This window comes from Numida meleagris, chromosome 10, assembly GCF_002078875.1.
Source record: "Numida meleagris isolate 19003 breed g44 Domestic line chromosome 10, NumMel1.0, whole genome shotgun sequence".
NCBI lineage: Eukaryota > Metazoa > Chordata > Aves > Galliformes > Numididae > Numida > Numida meleagris.
The window spans coordinates 15,293,393-15,317,425 of NC_034418.1; the positions used below are offsets into that span (position 1 = coordinate 15,293,393).

Below are 24,033 nucleotides of genomic sequence, written 5' to 3' on the forward strand. Positions count from 1 at the left end.
ACCATTCCGTCCTCACTTCTGAGCGTGCCCAAGGCTTTGGGAAGGGACACTGGTGTGGGGCTGCCCTTTGGCCTCTGCACCCAGCATCTCCTCGAGCTGCAGGGCAGCTCCTTTCCGGGTTCCTTTAGAGCATTTCTGCATGGCCCTCGTGTGGGAACATGATCCTCGGTATTTATTGTACCTACAAACACCATTCTGGGAGCTCTGCACAGTAACAAGTCACTTTGCGTTGGGCTCTTTCTATTGCAAAATAGAGGTGAAGCTGTCTGTAGCGTGTTTTAACTCTGGAAACACCAGTTCAGAAAATACTTGGTTTTTTAGAACACGATGTTTTTAATGTCAGGAGAAACAATGCATGCGACATCTCTTAATGGGATTAAAGTAGGTTTGGGCTATTCAGTTTTTGAGTATAGGATAGCAAACAATTGTAGTAAGGTTTTGTGTGAGGTGTAGCCGGATACAGAGGATGGAGATCATAGACTCATAGAATTAGCAAGGTTGGTAAAGACCTCCAAGATCATCCAGTCCAACTGTCCACCTACCACCAGTATTTCTCACTAAACCATGTCCCTCAGTACCACATCTGAATGTTTTTCGAGCACCTCCAAGGACGGTGACTCTGCCACCGCCCTGGACAGATGGGATCATGTGCTGTACAAACGAATCCATTGGCATGGTGCTTCCATCTGGAGATAGGAGCCATCTGCATAGTTCCTTTCTACAGCTCAGGCAGTCTTCTCATCCTCTGCAGATTGCGGAGCTCTGTGCTACTCCATTCTCCTTAAAGAAAAGTTTATGTGGGCTTTTTGTCTGGGATGAAGTCATTTGCATATGGCAAACTGGATCAGGTGTCTTCAACGTTGTGTAAATGGACATTTTAAGGTATAAAAGAGGCTTCTCTTGGGAACAAATTCTGTGAGAATTCAAGTCTTCTTCGAAGTTAATGGAGGGTATTAAGGGCAGTCAGCACCTTCTTAAGAGAGAAATTTAAATTGCCTTGATTCATCTCATTTTATGTTTGCATCGGTCGATCTGGGATTTCTCCCTTCTCCAGTTTTTCAGAGCATGTTTTTGATATCTTTGCCTCCTGAGCATACTAGATTTTCTGCTGGCTGTTTTCATATTTTTCCCTGAGTGTTGTAATGCTGATTACCAAAGGATCTTGGGCCTTTGGCTTCCTGTGAGAGCAAGATAATTACTCTCCAGTAGGCAACGCGTGACGTACAGTATCAGCATTAAGCCACTGGGATTCCAGTCACTAGTGTAGAACAATATTGCGGGTAATGAATAAGCAGAAGTTTATCATACTTCCTGCATAACAAGGTTTTTGTTAAAGAGACAGTGAAAATTGTTTTCCGCGAGGGCTAATGCAAAATGAGCCCTCCTATAGCAAGCATTGTTTAAAATGATATTAAAGTTCAGTTCCTGGGCTTGCTGACTGACTTTGTGGCAGCAAAGTTGTTTGCTGGGGTCACCAGGTACGTTTTGACCAATGCAGTTTATGGTCTTACGACCATGTATGAAGTGAACTTAAAAGTCTGATTTCCAGCTGCACCACCCACATAACTTACAGAAGAAAGCCGTACCAAGAAAACGTAGGGACCTTCCAAATGCAGCTTGCTGATTTCACACTCGCCCCCAGAATCCCGTGTTGTGATGCTCGGAGTTGGCCCTGTTTGGCCCTGAAGATGTGTTTTTTTCCCTTGTTTTCTTATTTCGAGACCATCAATTAAAAATAGTCTGCACGTTGGGCACAGTGGGAGTAAGTTTAAGGAGTTCCAGTTAGATGTAAAGCAGCAATAGTAAGAACATAATTCATAAGCATCATCAGCTGCATTCTCTTGTGAGATGTGGCCAACACAAGGGCTTATCCATGTGGGAGGATTCATGAGCATTTCTGCAGAAAAACAGTTAACTCTGCCATGGCAGTATTGGTCAGTTTGCTTACGCTATAGCACAGCGAAAGGAATGACATCTTTGCGGACCTCTGTTAAATACTGAAACGACTTAAACAACATAAAGTGCAGTGTATGTACATACACACCTATATCTCTGTGTATTTACTCCTGTGTAGGACATAATTTTATGTGGGCTTGTGTATATACATTATTTCAGCTTATCTCTATTTCAGATATAATCATAATTCTGTAATGCTGAAGAGCTATCAGGATGCTAATAAGGAGTATCATTATTTCCTTGCTACTATCAATGTATGGTGTACATGTAATTGCAACTTGCAGTTGTTTATGTTTTAATTGTGACTTTTGCTTGAAATTGGGCGTCAGCAGTATCTACAATTTGAAACTAGTACTTGTGCATGAGCATAGATGAATAGGTTGCTTGCTCTACTTTTGCTTGTGAATTGAAGAGGTGAGGACAGCCAGGGAGAACAAGAGCGTTTCGAATAGAGCCACCTAAATACAATATACTTCTGTCTGTATGACTGAGATGCTTCTTCTTACATTGAACGCACGAGCGTGGCCAGACACCTTCACAGTTCAAGTTCCACTGGTTTGAGATCCAAAGCAAATTTAATTTGACATTTTAGCATTCCATGCTCCTGAGTCTGGCCTGTTTGGTTTTTGTTTGTTTGTTTGTTTGTTTTTGTGGGTAATCTCACTTGAACAAGTTGGATGAAGGTGATTAGACTGATCTCTCAGTCTCTACCAGTGTAGGTATTTTATTTTACAATTGAATGTATTGCAGCTATTTTCAGCATCAAAAATAATTGTGATAGTACTGTTCTTACTTTGAAATGGTGGAACTTCTGATGATTAAGTAAACTTTTTTCCCCCCTCTCCTTTGTTTCCTTGCAGCCGACTGGGTACATGGAAAACTCCATTTCCTACAGTGCTATTGAAGACGTTCAACTGCTGTCCTGGGAGAACGCCCCTAAGTACTGTTTACAGCTCACGATCCCGGGGGGTACTGTCTTACTTCAGGTACAGTAAACACAAAAGTACAATTCTCTTTCTTTAACTATGACTCTCCTTGATTTTTTATTTGCTGTTCATGAAATCAAGTCCTAGTTAGCTGGGCTCAGAAAAGGTAGAGAACTCTGTGTTGTCAAGTTATCTTCCTGGCAGCAAATTAGCTCAGTGATAGCTCTGGAATGGTCCATGTTGGCTGACAGTCAGAGTGAGATCTGTGGGGCACAATGATTTAATCTTCTTGTTGATTGTATGCATCAAAATAGCACTCTATGAAAATGAACACTAATTTGAGCCTGGAACAATCAAAAGTCAAAAAGATCATCCTCCAGTTTGTATAGGAAACCCATGTCTTGCAGTGGAACAAACGTATCCTTTTTTTAAAGGTACTTGCTCTTCTCTGAAAGATTTCAGATGAGGCTGTGTATTGCAGACACAAAAGGGATCGGAGAGGCTGGTGCTGATCTCTGCTCTTTGGTGACAGTGATCGAACCCTAGGAAACAGCATGGAGCTGTGTCAGGAGAGGGTCAGGTTATCAGGAACCTGGATATCAGGAAAAGGTTCTTCACCAGAAGGTGCTCAGGCCGTGGAACAGCCTCCCCAGGGCAGCATTGAGCTGCTGGAGTCCAAGAAGTGTCTGGACGCTGCTCTCAGACGTATGGCCTGATTTTTGGGTGGTCCTGTGTGGAGCCAGGAGTTGGACTCAGTGATCTTTATGGGTCCCTTCCAACTTGGGTTGTTCAGTGATTCTGTGATTTGCATAGGACACTGCACTTTCATTATTCCAGGTTTCTTCATCCACTGGTGAGGCCTTGTAGGGCTCCTTAGGTCAACTCCAAGTTCTAGTGACAGAAGAGCATTCCACAGCTCTGGCTTTCGGGATTGCTTTGGAATAAGAAAAGAAAAGTAACCGAAGACCCAGCTGACTGGCCCCTGAAGAATTATAAGCAGTCATAACTTGAAAAAGACTGAAGTGACTCCAGCTTAGCTCACAGAGTAGTTCTCAGCATTGTCGCAAAGACAAATTGTTCTATTACCCTTTGTTTTTTCAGTTGAATATACAGTCACGATTGTGTATATGCATTTCATGTGGCTGGGATTGTAAGCAGACTGGTTGAGTGATTTCTGCAGAAAATGTGAAGAAAAGGTCAGTTTAAACTGTGGGAAACCAATACGAGTAAGACTTGGTAGTGCTAAGATGACTCCAGCTCTCCTCTGCCTTTGTTTTGGATGGCTGAGGGGCCCATTCGTACACAGAGCTGTTTCCCAGTGGCTCAAGGGAGCACAGAGCCTGACCTCAACCCTCCAGGATGCTTTGGGATGGTTTTGGAGTGTCATAAAAATATCATCAGGTTGTGATGATTTTCATCACGGCAAGCACACAGTCACTCAGAAATGGTTAGAGGTGTATGTGGACACATCCGTGGCCACATCCTTAGTGGAGGATGTTTCTGGAGCTCCTTTTCCCTTACCTCACTGGTTTAATCAGAGAATTGTTTGAGTTGGAAGGGACCTTTAAAGGTAATCTAGTCCAACTCCTCTGCAATGAACAGGGACATCTATGACTCAATCAGGTTGCTCAGAGCCTTGCCCAGCCTGACTTTGAATGTCTCCAGGGATGGGGCACCCACCACCTCTCTGGGCAACCTGTGCCAGTATCTCATCAACCTTACTGTAAAAAACTTTTTCCTTATATTCACTCTAAATCTCCCCTCTTTTAGTTGGAAACCGTTTTCCCTTGTCCTGTCAGAACAGATCCTGCTAAACAGTTTCACTCCTTCTTTCTTATAGGCCCCCTATAATCCTGGGGTTCTGCAGCCCTGTAAATGGGGTCTACAGTCCTTCCCCTGCTGCAGCTCTAGTGGGTTCAGGATGTCTAATCTTGTGGGCTCTCCTGGTGCCTGGGTGGCATTTGTGTATCTTTTCGCATTATCCTTGGAGCACAGACGTGTGTCCCGTTGCACACAGTGCACGCACACATGCCTCTGCTTGATGCCCAGCACATTGCTGTGGCTCAGAATGACTTGCTGATCTGAGGCATTTCCAGGGAGTATGTGCAGCCTGAACTTCAGACAGGCTGCTGCAAGTCCACCTGAGTCCTGATCCTGTGGTAGGAAAAGCCTCTATGGTGTGTGACACTGGGGAAGGCAGGCAGACAAACCATGGTTTCCCAACAGCTAGATTAGGGTCCTTGTTATTGACAAATCTTCCTTGCTTAATATGTTAATTGAATTAATTAGAGAGAAACCCATTTGTCAAGGTGGCCAACTTTGATATCTTCCTGAGGTAATTCTGACTCTGCTTTTCCATAAATTTGCTTACTGATGCTACTATTTGTGTTTCTATCCATTTCAGCAGCTGGAATAGTTAAATTTGCCTTTCAAAATTCTGTTTTGAAGTCTTTATTCCATAGCTTTATGGTGGCTGCCTTTACTGGCCTGCTTAATAGGAAAGAAGATAAAGTGTGAACCCACATCTCCCTGCTGAGTTTAAAGGGAATGTGCTAGGGCATACAGAATTGGATCTGGAGTGGCCTGCCATGTATTTCTTTAAAACAAACAAACAAACTCGACAAGTAATTACGTTTTTTTTTAAGAAATTAACATCTTAGTGTGGATGTTTTTGTATTTCCTTCAAAAAGATTGATGCCTTTATGTAACTTCCTAGGAACTGATACAGAAATGCAGTGAGCTCTTCTTCTGTTAGGTTTTTCGTGAACTGCCCATGCAGAATGGATCACATTACAGTATGACTCTGTGGGAATTTCAACAGAACTGAAAATACAAGCTTAGAAAATGTTTTTAGTATGATTTAGTCCCCAGTAGCGTCTGGGTTCATTAAACATGACCAGACCAGAGGGAACGTCAAAATAGATTTCTCATATACAGCTGTAATGTGTATTCACAAAACTAAAATATTATTGAAAATTATACAAAGTACACTTAAAAATCAAAATGCAAAAGTGGATTTATCTCGTAGTTACATTCAGCAGGCATCCTCTGGTATATGTGCCAGGTACCCTTAAGCATCCAGAAGAACTGTTCAGTGAGGCACTGGGAGATTGAGATGCTGAGAAATTAGCTCTTGCATGCTTCAGTTATTTTCAGATTTCCGAGACACTTCAATATATTTATGGGAAATTGGGACTTCAGATCTTCTATAAAATCATTCAGCCCTGCTAGCCGGAGCAGCGGCGCTCTGATGTAATGTCAGGCGCTGCTGTCAGGAGGTGTCTGATGGTGGAACAAGTCAGACTAGTCCAGAGCGCGTTCCCAAGGTTTCTTCTCAAGTGCACTCCTGGTGAAATCTGTTTGCTGGTTTTGTGTTTGTTTTTTTTTTCCCCTCAAAGAGTTGATCCAAATGAGGTTTAGATGTAAGAAAGTGTTTGAATGAATGCTTTTGATTTCTACTCCATGATTTATTTCATATTTCTGATTAATTTTAATTCTATATTATGTCTTTGTATGTGCTATGTTTTATTAATCCATTAATACCACAGGATACTATTGATAGAATTTGACATAAAATGAAGCACTTCAATAGCTATGAATCACAAGTTTTCCAGATTTTTGTATTGTGCAGAGAAGTCTAAAATTTCATCTTCTGTTTCACTGGTTTGAAGCAGAAGCAAACTTTGGGTAGCTGGAAATTCCCTCAGAATGGAAATCCATTCCCAGCAGTTCTCGTGGGAGGATGTCAGTGTGTGGTGTTGGGACCTCCTCCATGTGTGTCTGCAGTAGGCATGAGAAATGCCACCAGAGAGTGTGTGAGTCTGTGTTGGAGCTCTCATCCCTCCATCTGCTATCACCAGGGCCTATTTCTGGCTTATTGCCGCACAGCGATGAGTCAGAGAAGGAAGTGTGCCATTACCTTTCCTTACATCATCCTGATGTCCTCCCCGAGCAGTACTGACCCATCCCAACCCACCTGAACACGTGAGATCTGACGAGTAGTGCCAGAGGTGATGCAGCTCTTGGGAAATCAGATCGTGATAATGGGACACATCTACCTGGGTTTCAGGGGAGGATTTGGTTCTCAGGCAGCAAATGGCTCCATCTGGGCTGGGCTGATGTTGGAATGTCACCAAGGTGGGTCTGCTCGAGGTTGCCTGAGCATCCACATGTGCCACAGGTCGGCAACAGCACTGGGGAGCTTGGCCCATCCATTGTGGGTGCTGGGACGGCAGGGATGGCCAGGGACAACTTCTTCACCAGTGTGTTATGCTCTCCTTCCTCTGGCCAGCTGGTTTGGTCCCTGGTCTTCCCAACACAAAGCTGTCAGCTCTTGTGGACTTTTTGCTTTTCTGCAAGTAGGATGGCAGCTGTGACAGGGTGTTGCTGGAGCTGGCTCATAGGACACAAGCTTTTTAGGCCAGAAGTAAGAACAAAATAAGTGTGAGCTCTTCAGTATCAGTAACAGACCGTCCTCTTCATGCTGTTTTCGTGCTTTCTGTTTGTAAGGCACAATGTGCCTTGCAGTGCTGTGTGGATGCTGGTGAAGAGGATGCTGCTATTGATAGTGAAATAGCTGCAGCAACCTATTGAAAGTGATTGGAGGGGGTGAGGAGGAGAAGCTTATAATTTTACAAGCTGTTTAGCAGCAAACGTAGGAATAGTCTCAGGAAAGAGGCTTTGGTATTTTGGTTGTGGTTGTGCTCTCCCATGGTGTCTTCTCTTTTTGGATGGGTCGTGAATACCATGGAGCCATCACCTCCATCCCTCTGCTCATGGTGTTGTATTCACGTCTTGCTGTGGTCAGAAGGAAGGACAGGCAGGACGGGAGACTCCGACGGGCACGGCAGCTGCATGCTCAGCTCAGCCCTGTGTTAGTCAGGGAGTCCCCATGGTAAATTTTTCCAGTGGAATTTTTGATAACATTTTGTTTCAGTCTCCTTGGAGGACTGCACCTCTGTTTAAATGTGATGGGGAAAGCACAACAAAAACTCATCCTGTGATGAAAAACCATAAAACCATGACATCCTGCTGACCAGAGAGCAAGCAAGGGAGAGAAATAGAAACACAGTGTAAACCCTGGGAGAACGAAAAACAGAATCTGGATCCTCAAACCCCACTTATTGCCACATCTCTTCATATGGCAGAATCCCATAGGAGATTATGTGTGAAGGGTGCTGCTACAAGGAGAAACATGGGAACTTTCTGCTATGTGGACAAGCCTGTTCTTGCATTCTGAGTAACATGCCCGTAACAAGCGATGCCGTAGTGCTGACTTTCTGTTAGAGAGGCTTGGTAGCATGGCACACATGGTGTGATGGAAGTGACATTTTCTGCTGTTGCTGGTTGCTGCAGGCATGTTGGTGTCAGCAGAGCTGTGAATATCTGTATTGGCTGCAGGTCTTGACCATCGTTCCTGGAGCACCTGCTTTCTTGCACAGGTTCAGGAGCAATGTTTCTCAGCAGTGCACAAGTTCCTGCTTTGTCTGCTCTCACCTGGGTGGAAGTTGCTGTAGGGGCTTTACTACTGGCATACAACAAGAGTTGGGTTTCCTGTATTTCTTAGAAAAAAACCTCTACTTTTTAGAAGTTTGCTGCTTTTTAATGTCCAAGCACGCATTCTTACTGGCTAAGAAATGAGGTAGTTTGGGTGCAGAAAAAAATACTTCCCCTTTTGAACAGAGATGCACCTTTGTTCATGTTGACCAAAGCTCGGTATATGCAGGCATTTAATCTCCCGTGCAGCTTTGTCCTGTAAGCAATCCTTTCCAAACAGTTGAAATGAATCCTGTGAGTGAAGCTGGCACTGCAGCTGGTCCCAGGTGGATTTTCCTTTCTGACTGAACACCCCAAAGATTAGAATGTAAAACCCTTCAGGGCACAGTTCCAGGATCGACTCATCTTTGAAAACAAAAAGCGACAGCAAGAAACCCCACCATACAGAAGTACCACTTACAGCAGGCTTTCTTCAAGCAGCTGTTCTTCCTGCTCATTGGAATAATAGATAGACAAAGGAGCTACATGTAGTTTCAATCTTCCTGCATCTTCTACAGATTTTACTGCCTAATTTTCCTGTTTTCTAAAGTAGTTTCCTACTGTGCTATGTGAAAACAGTGGAAGACCTGAACCATGCAAACAGCTTCAAACCGTGGGGTACCCACAAGCCTGCTGAAGCCATTGGATTTGGGATCAAAATTTGGAGCAGAACTGGGCCCTAAAACATCCGCAGGACCCAAAATGTTATTTTATGTAGATAGATAGGAATGAAGTACACTGCATGGTTCGGAGCTCATTGCCCTGAACCTCAGAAGTGTAGGGTAACCTGGACCCCTGGGTCAGTGTGTGTGTGCCATGGTGGCCGATGAGCACCCAAGATTCTTCCAGTAAGAAAGAAATATTTCTGAATGCTCTCTTTCTTGGTGCAAACCAGGAAAAGAGGGAGGAACGTGGGATGCTGTGCTGGAACGTGTTCTTGGCTGAGCCCTGCCGAGGTCGGTACTGCCTGCAGCCAGCTGTGGTTTTGTGGCTGGCCAGGAGGAAGGGTGTGCGGCAGGATTAGTGCTCGTGGGGGGAGCTGCTGCCAGGCTGCTCCATCCTGATAATGCTGCTGGGGTTAAAGGAGCTCTGCCTATCTGTGCTGAACACTGTGGAAAGTGCTGCTGAAGGAACCACTGGCGTTCTAGGTTCCTCTTACCGTCAACTCCTGATCACTCATAGAAGTGGGAATTCCCTAAAGGTTTGTTTTTCCCGCTTTTGTGTTCACTTTGTCTTCTTTGTCTTTGTTTTCCTTGGAAGTGATCTTGAAAAGAAGCTCAAACTCTGACAGGTTTGAGAGTTGTTGGAGTTGCAACCTGTATCCAGATGCAAACTTCCTTGATCACGTCTCCTTTCCAGTAGCCAACGTGTAGTCTACCTGTAGATGATGCATTGGTACTTTCCTAATTTTCCTTTTCAAATGGTATTTGTAGGTCACTGCTTTCAAGTTCCAACTCTTTTACGGTTTGTTTTTGTCTTTCACATTGTGTTTTCTTTGTTTTCTCTGTATTTGCATTCCACTGATGTCTCTACCTCTGCCTGACGTTGTTGTCCTCTGTAACAGTTTTTGTCGTCCAATTTAACGCTCCAGTTGCAAAATCTATCTACACATATCTACACATTCTGTTTATTTATAGCATTCTTACAATCTGCAGTTAATGACATCCCAAAAGTAAGAGGGTAACTAACTGTTCTCAGCAGTTCCCATTATAGAGCTTTAGCGTTTGCTCTTCACGTGGTGGCTGTTGGCTCAAAGCATGTAATGGTCAGACCAGGGATTAAGGCAGTGTGGCATTTTGCCTGATTGAGGGAAGTACTTCATTTCCCTAGAATGTTTTGGATCTCAGCAACTTAAATAACTGTATCTTAGTAAGTTAGCATAATTCCTGTATACTCACAGCTCCTGTATACTCAATCTGCATTTGATTTTTTTTTTTTTTAAAGAAAGTAATGGATGTGTAACTTGCAATATTATTGGTGCTGTAGCTCAATACTGTGAAATGTTTCAGTTTTACTTATTCTTTAAAGCGTTTTAATAAAAACATTGGAAATGAAATCTTCTCAGCACGATATACAAACGCAGAACCAGGAAGGCACCTGCTAGGGCTGAAGACGCAGCCGCTGTCCTGCTGGAATACCAAGCTTGGTGCAGGAGTGGGGTCCAGGAAGTACTGGGGGAAGTTGTTTCTTAGCTTCATCTTGGCCAAAAAGACAAGAATTTCTTTCAGAGCACAACATTTCCGGCTTCCTAGAGGAGGGTGGCTTAGTTTGGTGGCAGGAGCAAGTCGCTGGAAGTCACTTGCCTGCTAGCTTGTGGGCTTCTGGCCTCGCTTCGGTTACTGTGCTTAAAAATACATACATATATCCTGACAAAGTTGTTAATGGACTTGAAGTTCCGCACAGAGCACTACAAATACCAGCTGTTGCAGTTCTTGAGAGTTTTACTGGCAGTGACGATGGTTCCAGCTGACAGTCTGCACTTCAGCTGTGGCCACTTCTGTTTCTCCTCTTCTCCCTGCGGGCTGACAGGTTTTTCCCATGGGTAACAATATACGAAACTCGAATTAGCATCGTCAGGAGCACTCACTTTGACAGGGATGTTTGTCCAGAAAACACTGCTGGAGTTTTTGTTCCCCTCCAACAAAGGTTTTTTTTGTGAGAGAGAATGAGAGCGTGAGCTGGGGAAAGAAAGTGCCTGAGCGTATTTACTTTGTGCCTTTGTAATTATGTCCAAAAATGATCTTCATATCCTATTGTGTCAAATTATTTTGGACCTTTTTTTATATTAAAATAGAGTAAGAGCTGTATTAAACAAAATTTAATTCTTTAACATATATATGGGTAGAAGATCTGTCTTATATATTTATGAGTGTATTAAAATACATAAAGTACTGAGTGAATAGCAGAAAGAAAACTATTGAATACTGGGAAACCAAAATAACCTGAAGATCTCCACAGTAAAAATGTAAATGTTCGTACAGTTTTTCATTACATACCAAAAAATTGTTTCAATTTGTAGCAAATTCCTATTCTGAAGCGTCAGCGTTCTGCACAAAATGGAAATTTTGCGTTTGAGAAATGCTGTGATCAGCCCAGACCATGAGAGATTTATTCTGCTGTACTGCCTAGAGATCTACTGGGGGAGCAATTGATTCTCGTCTATATATAAAAATAAATAATGTGTAATACAGATGTAAAAAGAGCGTTACTCCATTTAGTCCAGAGAAATGGGTCCAAATTTGTGTCACCGTGAGATCAGTATCTGACCTTGGGATTAAACACAGGTTTGGTAACCACGCAACGTTTTTACTTCTAGTATTCTTGACGTTATCAGTGAACTTTGTCAGGAAGTGAAATCCATTCTGCGGCGAATACTTATCTAAAAAGGTGCTGGAGAGTAAAATCATTGAAGGATGCTTTAAATTGCTGGGAGCGTGTGGTTTTTCTCTAGTGAAGAAACCGTACCCTTTTAATACAGGCAGACGACTGTTCTTTAATTCTCACTGATTGTGTAAAGCATTTTGATTTGCAAGTAAAACTTGCCCACTGGCAGGGACAAGATAGAGCTGGAAAAGCCAAAGGGCATCTCTACCCACTCAAATATTTCAAACTTATGTCACCTTGTTAAGGCATGCGTATTTACGTCACTGTGGACGCTTTTATATTTTTTGATACCGAGCCTTTTGACCTTTGGGAGTGCTGAACTGTTCCTTCGTTGGCTATGAACACTGGGAATTTCTGGCAGCTCTGCTCAATGCGGACAAAAACGGGCGATCCCTGGGAGCGATTATTGCAACATTTGTGCAGTTGCTGCGAGCAGCCCATGCGTGTGTGTGCACGTCTGCGTGTGCGGCGCTTTTCTCTCCGCTTTAATATCGCTGCAAGAGCCGAGGTGTGATGGAAGTGCATCGTGGCCAGCTGGGGAGCAGGACAAGGGGGAGGGAGGCTGCGAATGGAAAAAAACAATACCTCCCCAGGAAAATGTCAGCCCGTCTTTTTCCTCTGCTCGCAGTGATTAATGGAGAAAGCAAATGTCCTGCAGATATTAAAGAGCTGATCAAAACCTGATTGAAATCAGTGAGGTTTTTTCACAGTCTTTGGGCTGGACACCATTTCGAGGAGGTTAATGTTTTATAGGGTTTTGGTTCAGGGTTTTATATTTGCAGCAAGGTCTTTGTGTCATTGCTTTCTATGAAAATAAATTGGTTATAATGTAAAACTGGAGCTCTGAGCAGAGTTTCCCTCACTCCAATTAGGCTGGGGTTGGAGTCGGCCAAGGTCATAAAGTTCAGAAGAACACAGTGAGTGCCGCCTTGCTGCTTCTAGGGCACACATGGGTGACTTGCTGAGCTTTGGCTCAGTGATCTGAAACACTGATAGAAACTAATGATTCTATTTGAAACTTTTTTTTATTGCAGGCTGCAAACAGTTACCTGAGGGATCAGTGGTTCCATTCTTTGCAGTGGAAGGTAAGTTCTGCACTTTACAGTTTTCCTTGTAAATCTTTAATGTTTTAACATTCCCCATTCCTTGGTTGTAAGAGCCACGAATGTCTCTTCCCCTCCACAAACCCTAAATCAGAATGTCTGGGAGTTTCACAGTTCTTGGATGAAGTGGACACACACTTGTTACACAGCTTGATGTTATCAAGATGAGATCTCACAGATAGCAAGTAAATTCATACTGAAGCAGAATAGTGATTGAATGGTTTTGGATTTGCACTGTGAAATGCAACACATTACAGAATGACTGCAGCCCTGGCAAATGTTCGGGGCTCTTGGGATACTTGGGTTTATTTTATGTTTTTTTGTTTGTTTGTTTGAGAAATTCTGGAGAAAGCATGTCTGGTAGAGGTGCTGTTGTAAGTAGCATCAGTCTGTTATGCTGCAGTCTGTGTCCACGCTTTGGAATTATTTAGTTCTCAAGGCAGTTTCCATTGCAGAGGTCTCGGCCCTTTCTTGCTCTCCACCAGAACAATGAGCTGCTTGCTCTGAGCAGGGGCAGCGGGTCACAGTGGCAGCGTTGTGTCTCAAAGCAGAACATTCCTCATCACAAGCTGAAGCTGCTGACCTTTGGATGGAATCTGTATGGATGTGAGATGCAGCTGGAAATCAGCTGTGGCCAGATGCTGAGCACGCCTGTCCGCTGTCCTGCAGTGCAAAGCCAAAGTGCAGCTCTGCAGCTCAGGCCTTCCTCTCTCAGGGTTTCAGCGAAGTCAGCCAGGTTGGCCGTGCAGTTTATCAAGATTTCAGCCTGCTGACACCAACCACATGTGAAAATAGCAGGAAGTCCCTCCCACCAAATTGGTTTTGCTGTGGGTGTTTCTGATACTCCTGCTGTTGGAAAACAATTCAGTGACAAAAGTGCAGCGTTTGTGTGCTTTGCGTAGCCATCAGTGTCTGGCAGAATTGTGTTCTGAGTGGGACCAGGTTCTTATCAGCAGGAGCCAAGCATCAACAACTCCTTTTCCAGACCACTGGCAAATTCTCCAACCTGTTTCCCCAGTTGCTGAAACGAGCACGGGACAGTGGTGCTGACAGCAGAAGGCTGGGCTGCAGTGTGGCACTGTATTTTGGCCTCTTGACAGTATCATTAACACAATGCTGTTCTGGTCTTGCTTTCTTTGCAACTCCTGAGGATAACAGAGAGGCAATGAAGTTTAAAGCGTGCAGGCAGTACCTCCATTAATTCCCTCCTCCTTTTGCAGGCAGGGATGATGAGAGAAAGGCAGAATTTCTTATTCCACTTGGTCCCCGAGCAGGACGTGCGAGGCACTGATGTGCTGCCAGCACGTGCTTCCCTCATGTAACAAGGCAAAAATCAGGCTTGGAAGCACAGCTCTGGAAAATGTGAGGAGCGTAAAGACGCAGCCTGAGCACCCCCCACCCACTCCCCCCATCAATGTAATGATGAAGAAAACGTCTGGGCAGTGACCTGGCTTGCTCACATGCCTCTTGGTTGTGGAGAGGGAGCTTAGCTCTGTGGGAGTTGTTTTTAAAAGAGTATTTCTTAAAGTTTCCAGTGCTTCTGACCAAGCCTCTAATTTTGGGAAGCTCTGAGTGATTTGACTTGTTGCAAAGTAGATTTTATTTTTGCTTCCTTGCTTCCCTCCCCACCCCCAGTAAGTTGACTTTTGAAAAACAAGTGAAACATTATCTTGATTTGAAAGACCTTCCCTTTACCAAGAATAGCAAGTAGCTTTTTCCCATAAGAACAAGGACAGGGTTTAGTCACTGCTCAGGTACTTTACACTAACAAATTCCTCTTTGCTAACATGGAGGTAGTTTTGATGGGTTTTGTTGCTTAGCAGTAGAGAGAAGGAACACCTGATAACTTTCTGCTCTGTACTTTGGAGGACATTTGGCAGCTTTAAATGAAACCACAGCAGAACTAAGAGGCAAGACAAGCATTGTGCCTAGGGAGAGACCGGAGCAGTGCAGTTGCGTGAGCTGCCCTGGAGAAGCTTGCTGCTTTGAGCCTATGGCTGTAAGAGCCAGGTGCCCACGAAATTTGCATGTTTTGATGATTAAGCAGGTAGTGAGGGAACCCACACCAAACTACAAGGCCTATTCTGCTGGAATGAGTCTATTTACACAAAGCACCAGCTGGCACAGAGATCGCCGCAGCTGTATTATAATTGGGCGGTTGTGCTGATGAATGATATATTTGTCCAGTGGTCTTGCAAATAATAGGGCAAAACATTTCTGTGGGGATGTAGAACACAGATGCAAAATAGCGCAGATAACTGTAGCGTAGTTACTTGGGGGAAAACAGATACTCAGCAGAGACGAGCTTGCTGTTGTTTGTATTCCTGGGGTGAAAGCATCTAGTGGGTCTGGCTGAGCCCAGCATCGCTCCCTGTGCCCTGTGTAAACAAACAAGGCTGCAGGAACCCACTTCATAGCTGGCAAACCCATATCCAGAGTTCCCAGCAGCGGGGACTAGCCTCGAGCATACCCCTCTGATCTCACAACAGGAGTACTTGTGTTACAGCTGTGGCAGCAGACTGGCCTTCTGTCGATATCTTTCCGCCTCCTTTTCCTATCTGTCAAGCCTTTGGAGTTCCTTGTGGCTTGCACATTGTCTGAGCTACCAGGAAAATGGCTGGGTCTAGTGAATAGCTGTATTGTTACACGTTCGGGGCAGCTCCTTACGTTCAGGCATTTTCTGGGTATCCTTTGGTCTCCTGTGAAGGTGCCAAGGCCTGTGAGAGCTTTCTTGTGGCAGTTTTAAGGATTGTGGGATGCTGTGGGAATTCAATTTGCCAGCCAGCACCCTGGAAATCATTTTTGTTCCAGAAACAAACATTGAAATAAAAATCAAGAACAATTTCTTTCTGCAGCCTAGGGAATAATAAAAGAGATGCTTCAGATAAACAGAACTAAAAGAAAACCAAACATGTAATTATCCATGTTTTAGATCCAGTTCCAAGAGGTTTTATGTGTCATCCAGCTAACTAGCTGTCAGGATGCTTACACAGCTTTTTAGGTGTGACTCTCTTTGAATGCTGTGCTCATTGAGGAGAATCTTGATGTCGGGGCAGTCTGTTCCTCATCTGCTCATTCTCTTTGGATTTTTCATTTCAAACCCTCCCACTAAGGGCTATGCATAATTCCTTGTTTAATCTGAGTGTCAACAACTCCTAGAGGGTTTTTGGCCACCTCAGCCTATTTTTAGAAGTACCTATTTCCTTTGGGTCATAGCTAAGCCAAACGGTCTTTGTCCTCCAGAGAATAAACAGAACATGTTAGCAACTGTCCAGATCCTCCAACATAAACAAGTCATTAATCCATTGTGTCAGAAGTGTTCCTTTCAACCAGGGAGGTTGGTTTGAAACCATGATAAGTAATCTTTGGTACTTGGAAGCTGATAAGTCATAACAGTGTATCAATAAAGATAACAGCTTTTTCTGTGGATATACAGTGGAGAGTAACACATGCAGTTCACTGCCCATTCTGGATCTAGGCTTAGGTATGGTGGCAACCAGCCATTTCTGTAGGGAATGACTATGGCCAAGCTTGGCTTTGATGGGTGCTGTTGTAATTTTGTGACGCACACAGATACCCAAGTATGTACCCTGGCATTTTCCCAGACAGTATCCATCTGATTTGTTGGCCATTTATATTTTGCTGTCTTTGGGTTAAGGTCTGTTTCTATGTATTTGTATAACGTGTAACACACAGGGGTACCGTCCCCTGAAGAAAACATTGAGTCCTACTACAAGATGCTTCAAGTACTGATCATGGAAAGACCGACCTTACTAATTTAGTACCACACTGTGAGTTCAAAACGACAATCTTGAAGTCTTCTCATGGGCCCTTGGGCCTGGTCTTCTGGTAGGCAGCACAAGTCTAGATTTACATTTGTTGGAAATGCACCTAAAGGCTACGTAGGGTGCTTTTAGCATGCTGGATAGTAAACTCTGAACACCACCTGCGCTATGAGATGTGGGTTGCTGGTGTTTCCTAGTTAGCTGAACAACGCAGCAATGAAACATGGCAGTTAGAGGCCCTGGGGGAGTGTCCTGAGCTGACACAACACACGGAGCCTAGACCTGGGGCTGAAGTATGACTCAAGCTGGGAGCTGTGTGTGCCTGTGACCTGGATCTTCTAGAAAGGCTTGCCTATGTCTTGTCTTTCCTACTGATGCTATTAACCAGTCCTCAGTTCTCCTCTCATGCTGCTTTGTCAGGGATTTTGCCCATCTGTTAGCAGGACAGTGAAAATTCACCAACTGCAGAATAGCTTAGGCTGGAAGGAACCGCTGAACATCACCCGGTCCTCTCATCACCCACGTTCCCTTTCATCCCCCTCACTGCAGGGTGCACTTTGGAGTTGTGTGAGGTTGCTCAGGGCGTGGACAGCCCAGCTGTGAAGCCCCAGACAGAACACGGGTCCACATGTGGTCTCAAGTGCTGAGCAGCCACCTCCTTCAGCTGCCCATGCCCTTGCTCCTGCAGCCCACTGCGCCGTCAGCAAGCACATTCCCTTTGTTTTAAAATGAATTTTCTGCACAGACTCTGTGTTTTGATTCCCATGAATTAGGAACTGGAACAATGCTGTCATCTGGGATTTGCAAGCATTTTGCATCGACTGCTAAAACAAGAATTGCTGGCCCTCATTCAAAAACTTTAATTTTGATTTAATATTTCTCTGGTTCCCTTAGGTATTGTTTGATCTGTGTCTTCAGGAAATAGATACTTCAATGCACAAGCGGCCCTATTAATTGCAAAGGGATTGCTTGTCATGTAAAATCATACTTGACCCGAATAACGATACCCTCTCTGGTTTTTGCTGTGTGCAGGTTATGAATTCCCTATCCATTAACACAGAATATTTTTATACAGTAGGTGATTTACTCAGCTATGTGTGAGTATCGGTGTCTGTATCTAACAGGGAAAGTTCAGAGGGGGGTATTTTTCTGTGCTTTAAACCTACAGAAAATTTAGAGAAACTGTTCTTGAAAGTGTGCTGAAGCTTTGCTTCTGTAGAAGCACCTTTACGGTTTTGTCACCATGGCAATGATTAAAAATAGTGCTGATACAGGAGTGGGGCTTATATAGAATTTAAATTATGACATTAAAGAAATTTATAGCCTTAAATCTCAGTAAATCATGCCTTAAAACTATGAGATCAGGAAAAAAATCACATCAGTTATGGCTAAAAATGCCCACATCTGTCATTTGTATTTAATCACCTGATTTACGATCTGAGAGAGGAAGCCTTGATACACTGCAACAACTCAATAGCTCTGTGCTGTACTTCATACTGAAAATATTATTCATCAGCACGCTCTTGGAGCAGTGGCTGCTGCACTTTAGACCCTCTCTGTGGTTGCACAGCACACACAACTCCCGTTGTCCTGACCATAACTTTACTTTCTTTAGCCAAAGACCTGAGGTATTTTAGTAGAGCACAAAATTTCACATTTTCTGTTATTGAGAGGTGAAACAATAAATAATTCTTATAGAATTAGGCTGATGACTGCTTATTATTCTTCTTATTTTTTTTTGCCTTTTTTTTTTTTTTTTTTCCCTTTTGTGTCTGTGTATGATTCAATGATAAATTGGTGGGAACCCGAGCTGTGGAATTCAGGAATTCAGCCTCTCAAAGCCTCGGGGCATTAAAGAGATAAAAGCAGGCCACAGGTGTGTGCTGGCGGTTTTATGCTTCCCGTGGAAAGGCAGCATGAAGTGCCATCGTACGTACAGCCTTCTGTTCACCTCATGGTTGGGTTTTGCTGTTAGGTGCTCTCCCCTGCTGCTTTTGGCTTGAGGCATTTGCATGAGTGCGTGAAGCCCGTTGGCTCCCTCACTTTCCCGTGCAGGTTTGGCCAGTCTCAGGCTGTGTGTTATCAGGTGTCACTCCAGAAATCTTGGCCTGGCTTCTCATTTCTGACATCTTGCTTTGCTAGAGGTAACCGTGCTGTCAGCAGCTGAAGAGCATCACTCTCACTTTGGGATGTGAGAATTATAGAATCATCAGGGTTGGAAAAGACCTGTAAGATCATCTAGTCCAACCACCAGCCCATCCCCACCATGCCCACTAACCATGTCTGTCAGTGCCACATCTACCCTTTTCTCCAAAACCAGACTGTTTTTTGAGGAGGCAGAGCTCAGGGCAGTTCACCAGCTAGTGGTGAAATTCAAGTAGAACCTAGATAGTTATTTCCTGTCTTGCTTCAGCAAAGTCAGGACCAGCTCTAAATTTTCACCTCAAGGCTTGGATGCTATCCTATTCAAACTAATATTAGGTCTGAAGATAGAAGGGTGTCAAAAACAGCTGAATAAACAGGCCAGGTTGTTATTGTGTACTTAGGTCTCAGCTCTGAAGAGAAGTAAATACAATTGCAGGAGTATGTTGCTTCTCAGGAATGCTGAACTACTGGCCAAGGGGGATCCTCATTTTTTGTCCTGACAATCACTCTTCAGCCTTATTGCAGGGCTGCCCATATGGCTAACTCTGCAATTCAAGACTTCCAGGTCAGGGTGACCACTTGTTTCACCAAATCACAGCTTCTCTATAGCTGCCATAATGCAGCGCTGCACCAAAATTAATCTCTCGTTCAGGTTCCTACTGTAGAGGAAAGGTAAAAAAGGGGTGTTTAGCAGGTCTCTTACAAACACAGCACTGGCAGTCTTTCCCAGGAGTGTAATTATCCTTCTCACACGATGCACTGGGTGTGAAAGCCTGACTCTGGGAGCTGGCACGCACTAAGTGCCTTGTTAAGCTGCTGTATTGGGACCCAGTTCTGCATTATTGATGTTTTGAGGACTCTTGCCAATTACTTCATGGGTATCTGGAGAAGGCTTAAAGGAGCCCGTAGCAACAAAGGAGATCTAGGTGTTGTTTTAGATTTCTCTTTCCTGTCTCGCACATTTTTTTTCTTGTTTGTGTATCCAGTGCATATGCATATGTCTCTTTACTGTAGTATTTGAGATGGGAAGCCTCTGTTATTAGGCTGTGGTGAGAGGCAAGGTGCATCAAGGGCAGTGGGTGGTTATGCGTCAAGTAACTGCATGCTGTGGGTCTTGGTTGGGTCTCGCACATCACCCAGTGTTTGTACAAAGCAGAATGAAGAAAGCAAATTGCAGATCTAGTGACACTTCAGTAGGCTAAAGGACTGCAGCAGATTTGGTGTTTTGTGCTGATTTGGTGCAGTGAGATGGGATATAAAAATGTGGAATGAGGTGTTGGGAGTGTCTCAGATGCAGATGCTGTTCTGAAATCTGGTATTTCCCTGTGAGAAAGTGGGAAATTTAGAGCTCTGAAGCCTAGGGATCTGAAGCCAGAAATACCCTGTTTTTTCAAGGTCCTTTTAAGATGCTTGCAAGCATCAAATCAGTATCCAGTATCCGTGCTCTCCCTAAGGCTCTGCAGCAGCTCTCTGACACAAACACGCTCCTCGAGCCGTGCACATCTCTCTTGCTGACGACATTGATGATGCAGGTGCACATGAGAGAGAAGCCAATCTCAAAGCCATTTATGGTGCTGGAGTGCTAGAAACTCCGCAAAATAATGCATTTGCCAAGGAGGAGAGAGTGAAAAAGGTGGGTAAGTGTCCATTTGGAAGGCTTTGCTGACTGGCGAGCGGGGAGGAGGGCAGGAAAAGGCGAGGGTGCCCACTGCTAGCAGCAGAGAGTAATAACGAAAGGGGATGACGTGGTTTTTAAATCTGGTTTGCATATCTGGGAAAAAATAATTTCTCTGTATGCTCCTTGGCGCTACTGAAGCTTACCGGCATTTCCCAGAAAACAGAACTGGAACGGATTCTCTTCCAGAGGTGATCTTTTGTTAACAGTTCCTACCACATGTAGCATTAGCAGCTGCTTAATCCTAATTTGAGGTGGTTTCTCAGGTGGCAGGCTCCCCTGATCAGAGTCCCTTTGCGCCCAGAAGGACTGGCATACAGTCTGCAGCCGTGCAGTAAGGCAGTGCCGTGCTTTCCCGGTGACGAACAGCTCTCGTGCTGCGTGGGATGGGAAGGGTGCCGGTCAGTGGGGTGGTTCTGCACAGCAGGTATGTGCCTGGCTGTTCTCCACGGTGGCCTTGTGCACAGCTTTTTCTCTGGCAGACCTGGTCAAAGTGCAACGATAAGATTGTGCATGTTCGTTTTTTTCCTACGCACTATCTCTTCTCTGCAGTGGCAAAGTCATTTATTCCCACCGCAGCCTGAGTGTGCTGGTGGATGTCAAGGACCAGGCTCCACAGACACAGCCATCATGAGTGGAATATAAAGTGCACAAATAGATAGGTATTAGCAACCTGGAGCAGGTCTGTTTGGCGTCAGGGGCGTTCTGTAATGCAGCTGGTTGTGTTAGGTCTGTGCACAGCAAGGACTGCACCTGTGTAGCAGCCTTAATGTCACAGCGCTTTGTGACTTCTGCTTGCTTTGATTCATGCTAAGCTCCACAGTCAGGCAGTGCCTGCTGTAGTTTAATGCTATTTGTTTTCCACACGCACTGGATTGCAGTTAGTCCTCTGCAGGTTTGGGAAGGTGTATACGGTACACACATAGTCCTGCTTTTCATCCAGTAGCTTATCTTATTCTTTCTATTTTTTGATGGAACGTGATTTCGCTGACTTCAGTGTGTGCTGCAGAATCTCAAACACAGGAGCACATCAGACTCACACCCCTCTGCAAGCTGCGGGCTGTGCCCACAGCGATCCCGATGCCCAGACAGGGTACAAGCCAAGCAGTTGCTGCTCAGGAAAAAAGGGCCAAAAATGCCGCAGCAGGGAGCATGGGGTCCCACAAGAGGAGGAGACAGCTGTGCCTCAGTGCGACTGAACCTTCCCCCTGCTGATGAGTCAGAGGCTGTCGGAGAGCTGCAGGTGAATTGGGGTGTCTGCCTCCTGCTCTAACTGTGCAACTCCCGCAACCTCTGCCTGGGGGATTTTCTCACTCTTTCTCCATAGGAGTTGAAAGCAGCTCAGGAGGGGTTTGTGAACCCCACCAGCCTGCAGCAGGGCAGAGCTCTCAGTATATGAAGGACAGTGGTGGTGGTCAATTATAATGAAGTTTTTCCTCCTGCCCAAGATCAGGAGGAAAAGTCACCGTGCACGTAAGCTTACAAACAAAAGAACAACTACCCTGAACCTCGTATTTTGAAACATTTATTCTTCTGGGGAGACATTGCATGGAATTTGCAACCCAAGACCACAGCTCTGTCTCTGCTGTTTTTTTTGCAAGGGAGGAGCGGGTTGTGCTTCTGCTAGAAACCTATCTGCAGTCATAGTGAAATTCTGCATAGCCAAAGCAACATTAAAAACAAACCCCAGCTTGGCTCCAGTATGAAAAATACGGAACAGCAGTTGCTGTGTGCAGGATGAAAGCTGATGTTTTGCCAACCTGAAGTGTAAAGCTGATGCTGGAACCGGGGCCTGAAGAATGGGAGAGTTTGCCAAAAGGAAATGGAAGCAGGGATGGAGGGTTTCGGGGAATGCATCAAAGTGGGCCCTGCCAAAAACGTCTCCCATGTGGACAGGTCTGGTTACGAGAGCAACCGCATTAGCCCATGCAAAGTGCAGCTGGAGCTGCAGTTGGCCTTGTGCGTTTTCTAGCTGGGGAACGGCATCTCAAATACACAGCTACAGGACCTGCTTTGGGATCTGCCAGCTGCGCTCCTGTGTGTTTGTGACCTAAAGGCTGCAGGCAGGGATTTAAGAGAAAGGGAAGAGACCACTGAAAGCAAAGCCCAGGTCCTGTCCTTGCTGGTGGGAAGCCCACCACTGGCATGCTCTTCCTTCCCCACGTGGGGCTAGAAGGAAACCGCAGTTTTTGAGTTGCCTTCAGTTTCTGGAGGCACATTAGCTATATTCACATGCAGGTTTGTCTTCAGTGGGGCCCATAAATTTGAGATCTGCTATCCCTTTGGTACGATTTCGTTTTCTTCTCATCCTTTCATCCTCCTTTGTTGCTGAAAGTTGTCTTTGCAGCGATCTTGAACACATCAGAGAGCACAAGCCCAGAAGGATGGTCAAGCAGGGGATAGTTCTGATCAGAGGAGGTGGGTGTGTATGTAATACAAACATAACACACTTTGGGAGCAAGTTCTTCAGCACACAAACATCACAGTTGCAGTGAGATGCTGCCCCGTGAGCCCCTCGGTCCTGCTGTCCCTTTCCCCCAAGCAGGAATGAGATCTATGTTTCGTCCTTTTCAAATTCTGTTTATTTCAGCATTCTTTTACTCTTGCAGTGGTATTGTCCCAGTGGTATCTGAGCAAAGGACAAGCTCTGTGCCTGTGGCAAGTGCCTGTTCAGTTGTTCCAGCCTGTGTATTAGTAACAACTCGACCCGCGTCACCGCTTGCTGAACCCATTGAACTCTGGTAGCTTTGAAACAGGGCTGATTTGGGTGTCCCAGGTTTCTTGCCTGGGTTAGCTGAAGTCTGAAGTGAGGTGGTAGACACGAGTGGGAGGGGGGAAAAAAGGGAAAAAAAGAAGAGGTTAATGAATATAGACTGAAAAGGGGTTTACGGGGAGATGTTGCAATTGGGAAACACAGCAAGGGGATACCAGCTTTCAGCTTGCTTCCTGCAGCCCAGTGCTTCTTGGTGGTGCTTTTATTCAGATGTGAGTTAGTGATTTGTGGAGAGGCGTGAGACCCAGAAGACTTCAGTCTTGCTCTGGTCCCTATTTGTCAGATAACCTCAAGGAAATCATCTCAGTGTTCTTGCTCTGCTTCTCCTTCCTGCCTTTAATCATCTAGAACATGAGCTGCTCGGGACAGAGACTGCCATTTGATGTATTCATTCAAGGTCTAGATTCATGGGTGCCAATCTCAGTGCCATAAATAATGTCAATTTCTTCAAGAATTTTTAATGTGAATTGGCAGAAACTGAAGAGTTATATAGAACTTCACTGAGTGAAGATCAGGAAGTGTCCAGCTTATAAAATTTCAACTATGGTAGGGAGCAGTATCTAAGTGTTTCTGTGCAAAACCTTCAGAAGGTCAGGAGTTTGACTGCTGCAATATGAGCAGTCCGAGCTCCCTGATTTGTGAGGCTTTATGTAAATAGCCTCAGCCCTTTGCCTGGAATGAAACTTTTTGTGGACTTGGTCAAGTAAGTTGCTTTTCTTTATATTGGTAGATCCATCTGCTGATTTGAGCC

The 24,033-nt window shown here is 44.7% G+C and overlaps 1 protein-coding gene across 2 annotated transcripts in view; it reads left to right on the forward strand.

Annotated features, from left to right (window-relative positions):
* The window catches only part of CMIP (c-Maf inducing protein), a 125,642-nt gene that overhangs the window by 64,184 nt on the left and 37,425 nt on the right, over positions 1-24,033 (forward strand). For both annotated transcript variants that reach the window (XM_021408345.1, XM_021408346.1), the window contains exons 2-3: positions 2,817-2,942; positions 12,836-12,886. In XM_021408345.1, coding sequence (XP_021264020.1) covers positions 2,817-2,942; positions 12,836-12,886 — 177 coding nt within the window. The remainder of the gene's footprint in view (positions 1-2,816; positions 2,943-12,835; positions 12,887-24,033) is intronic.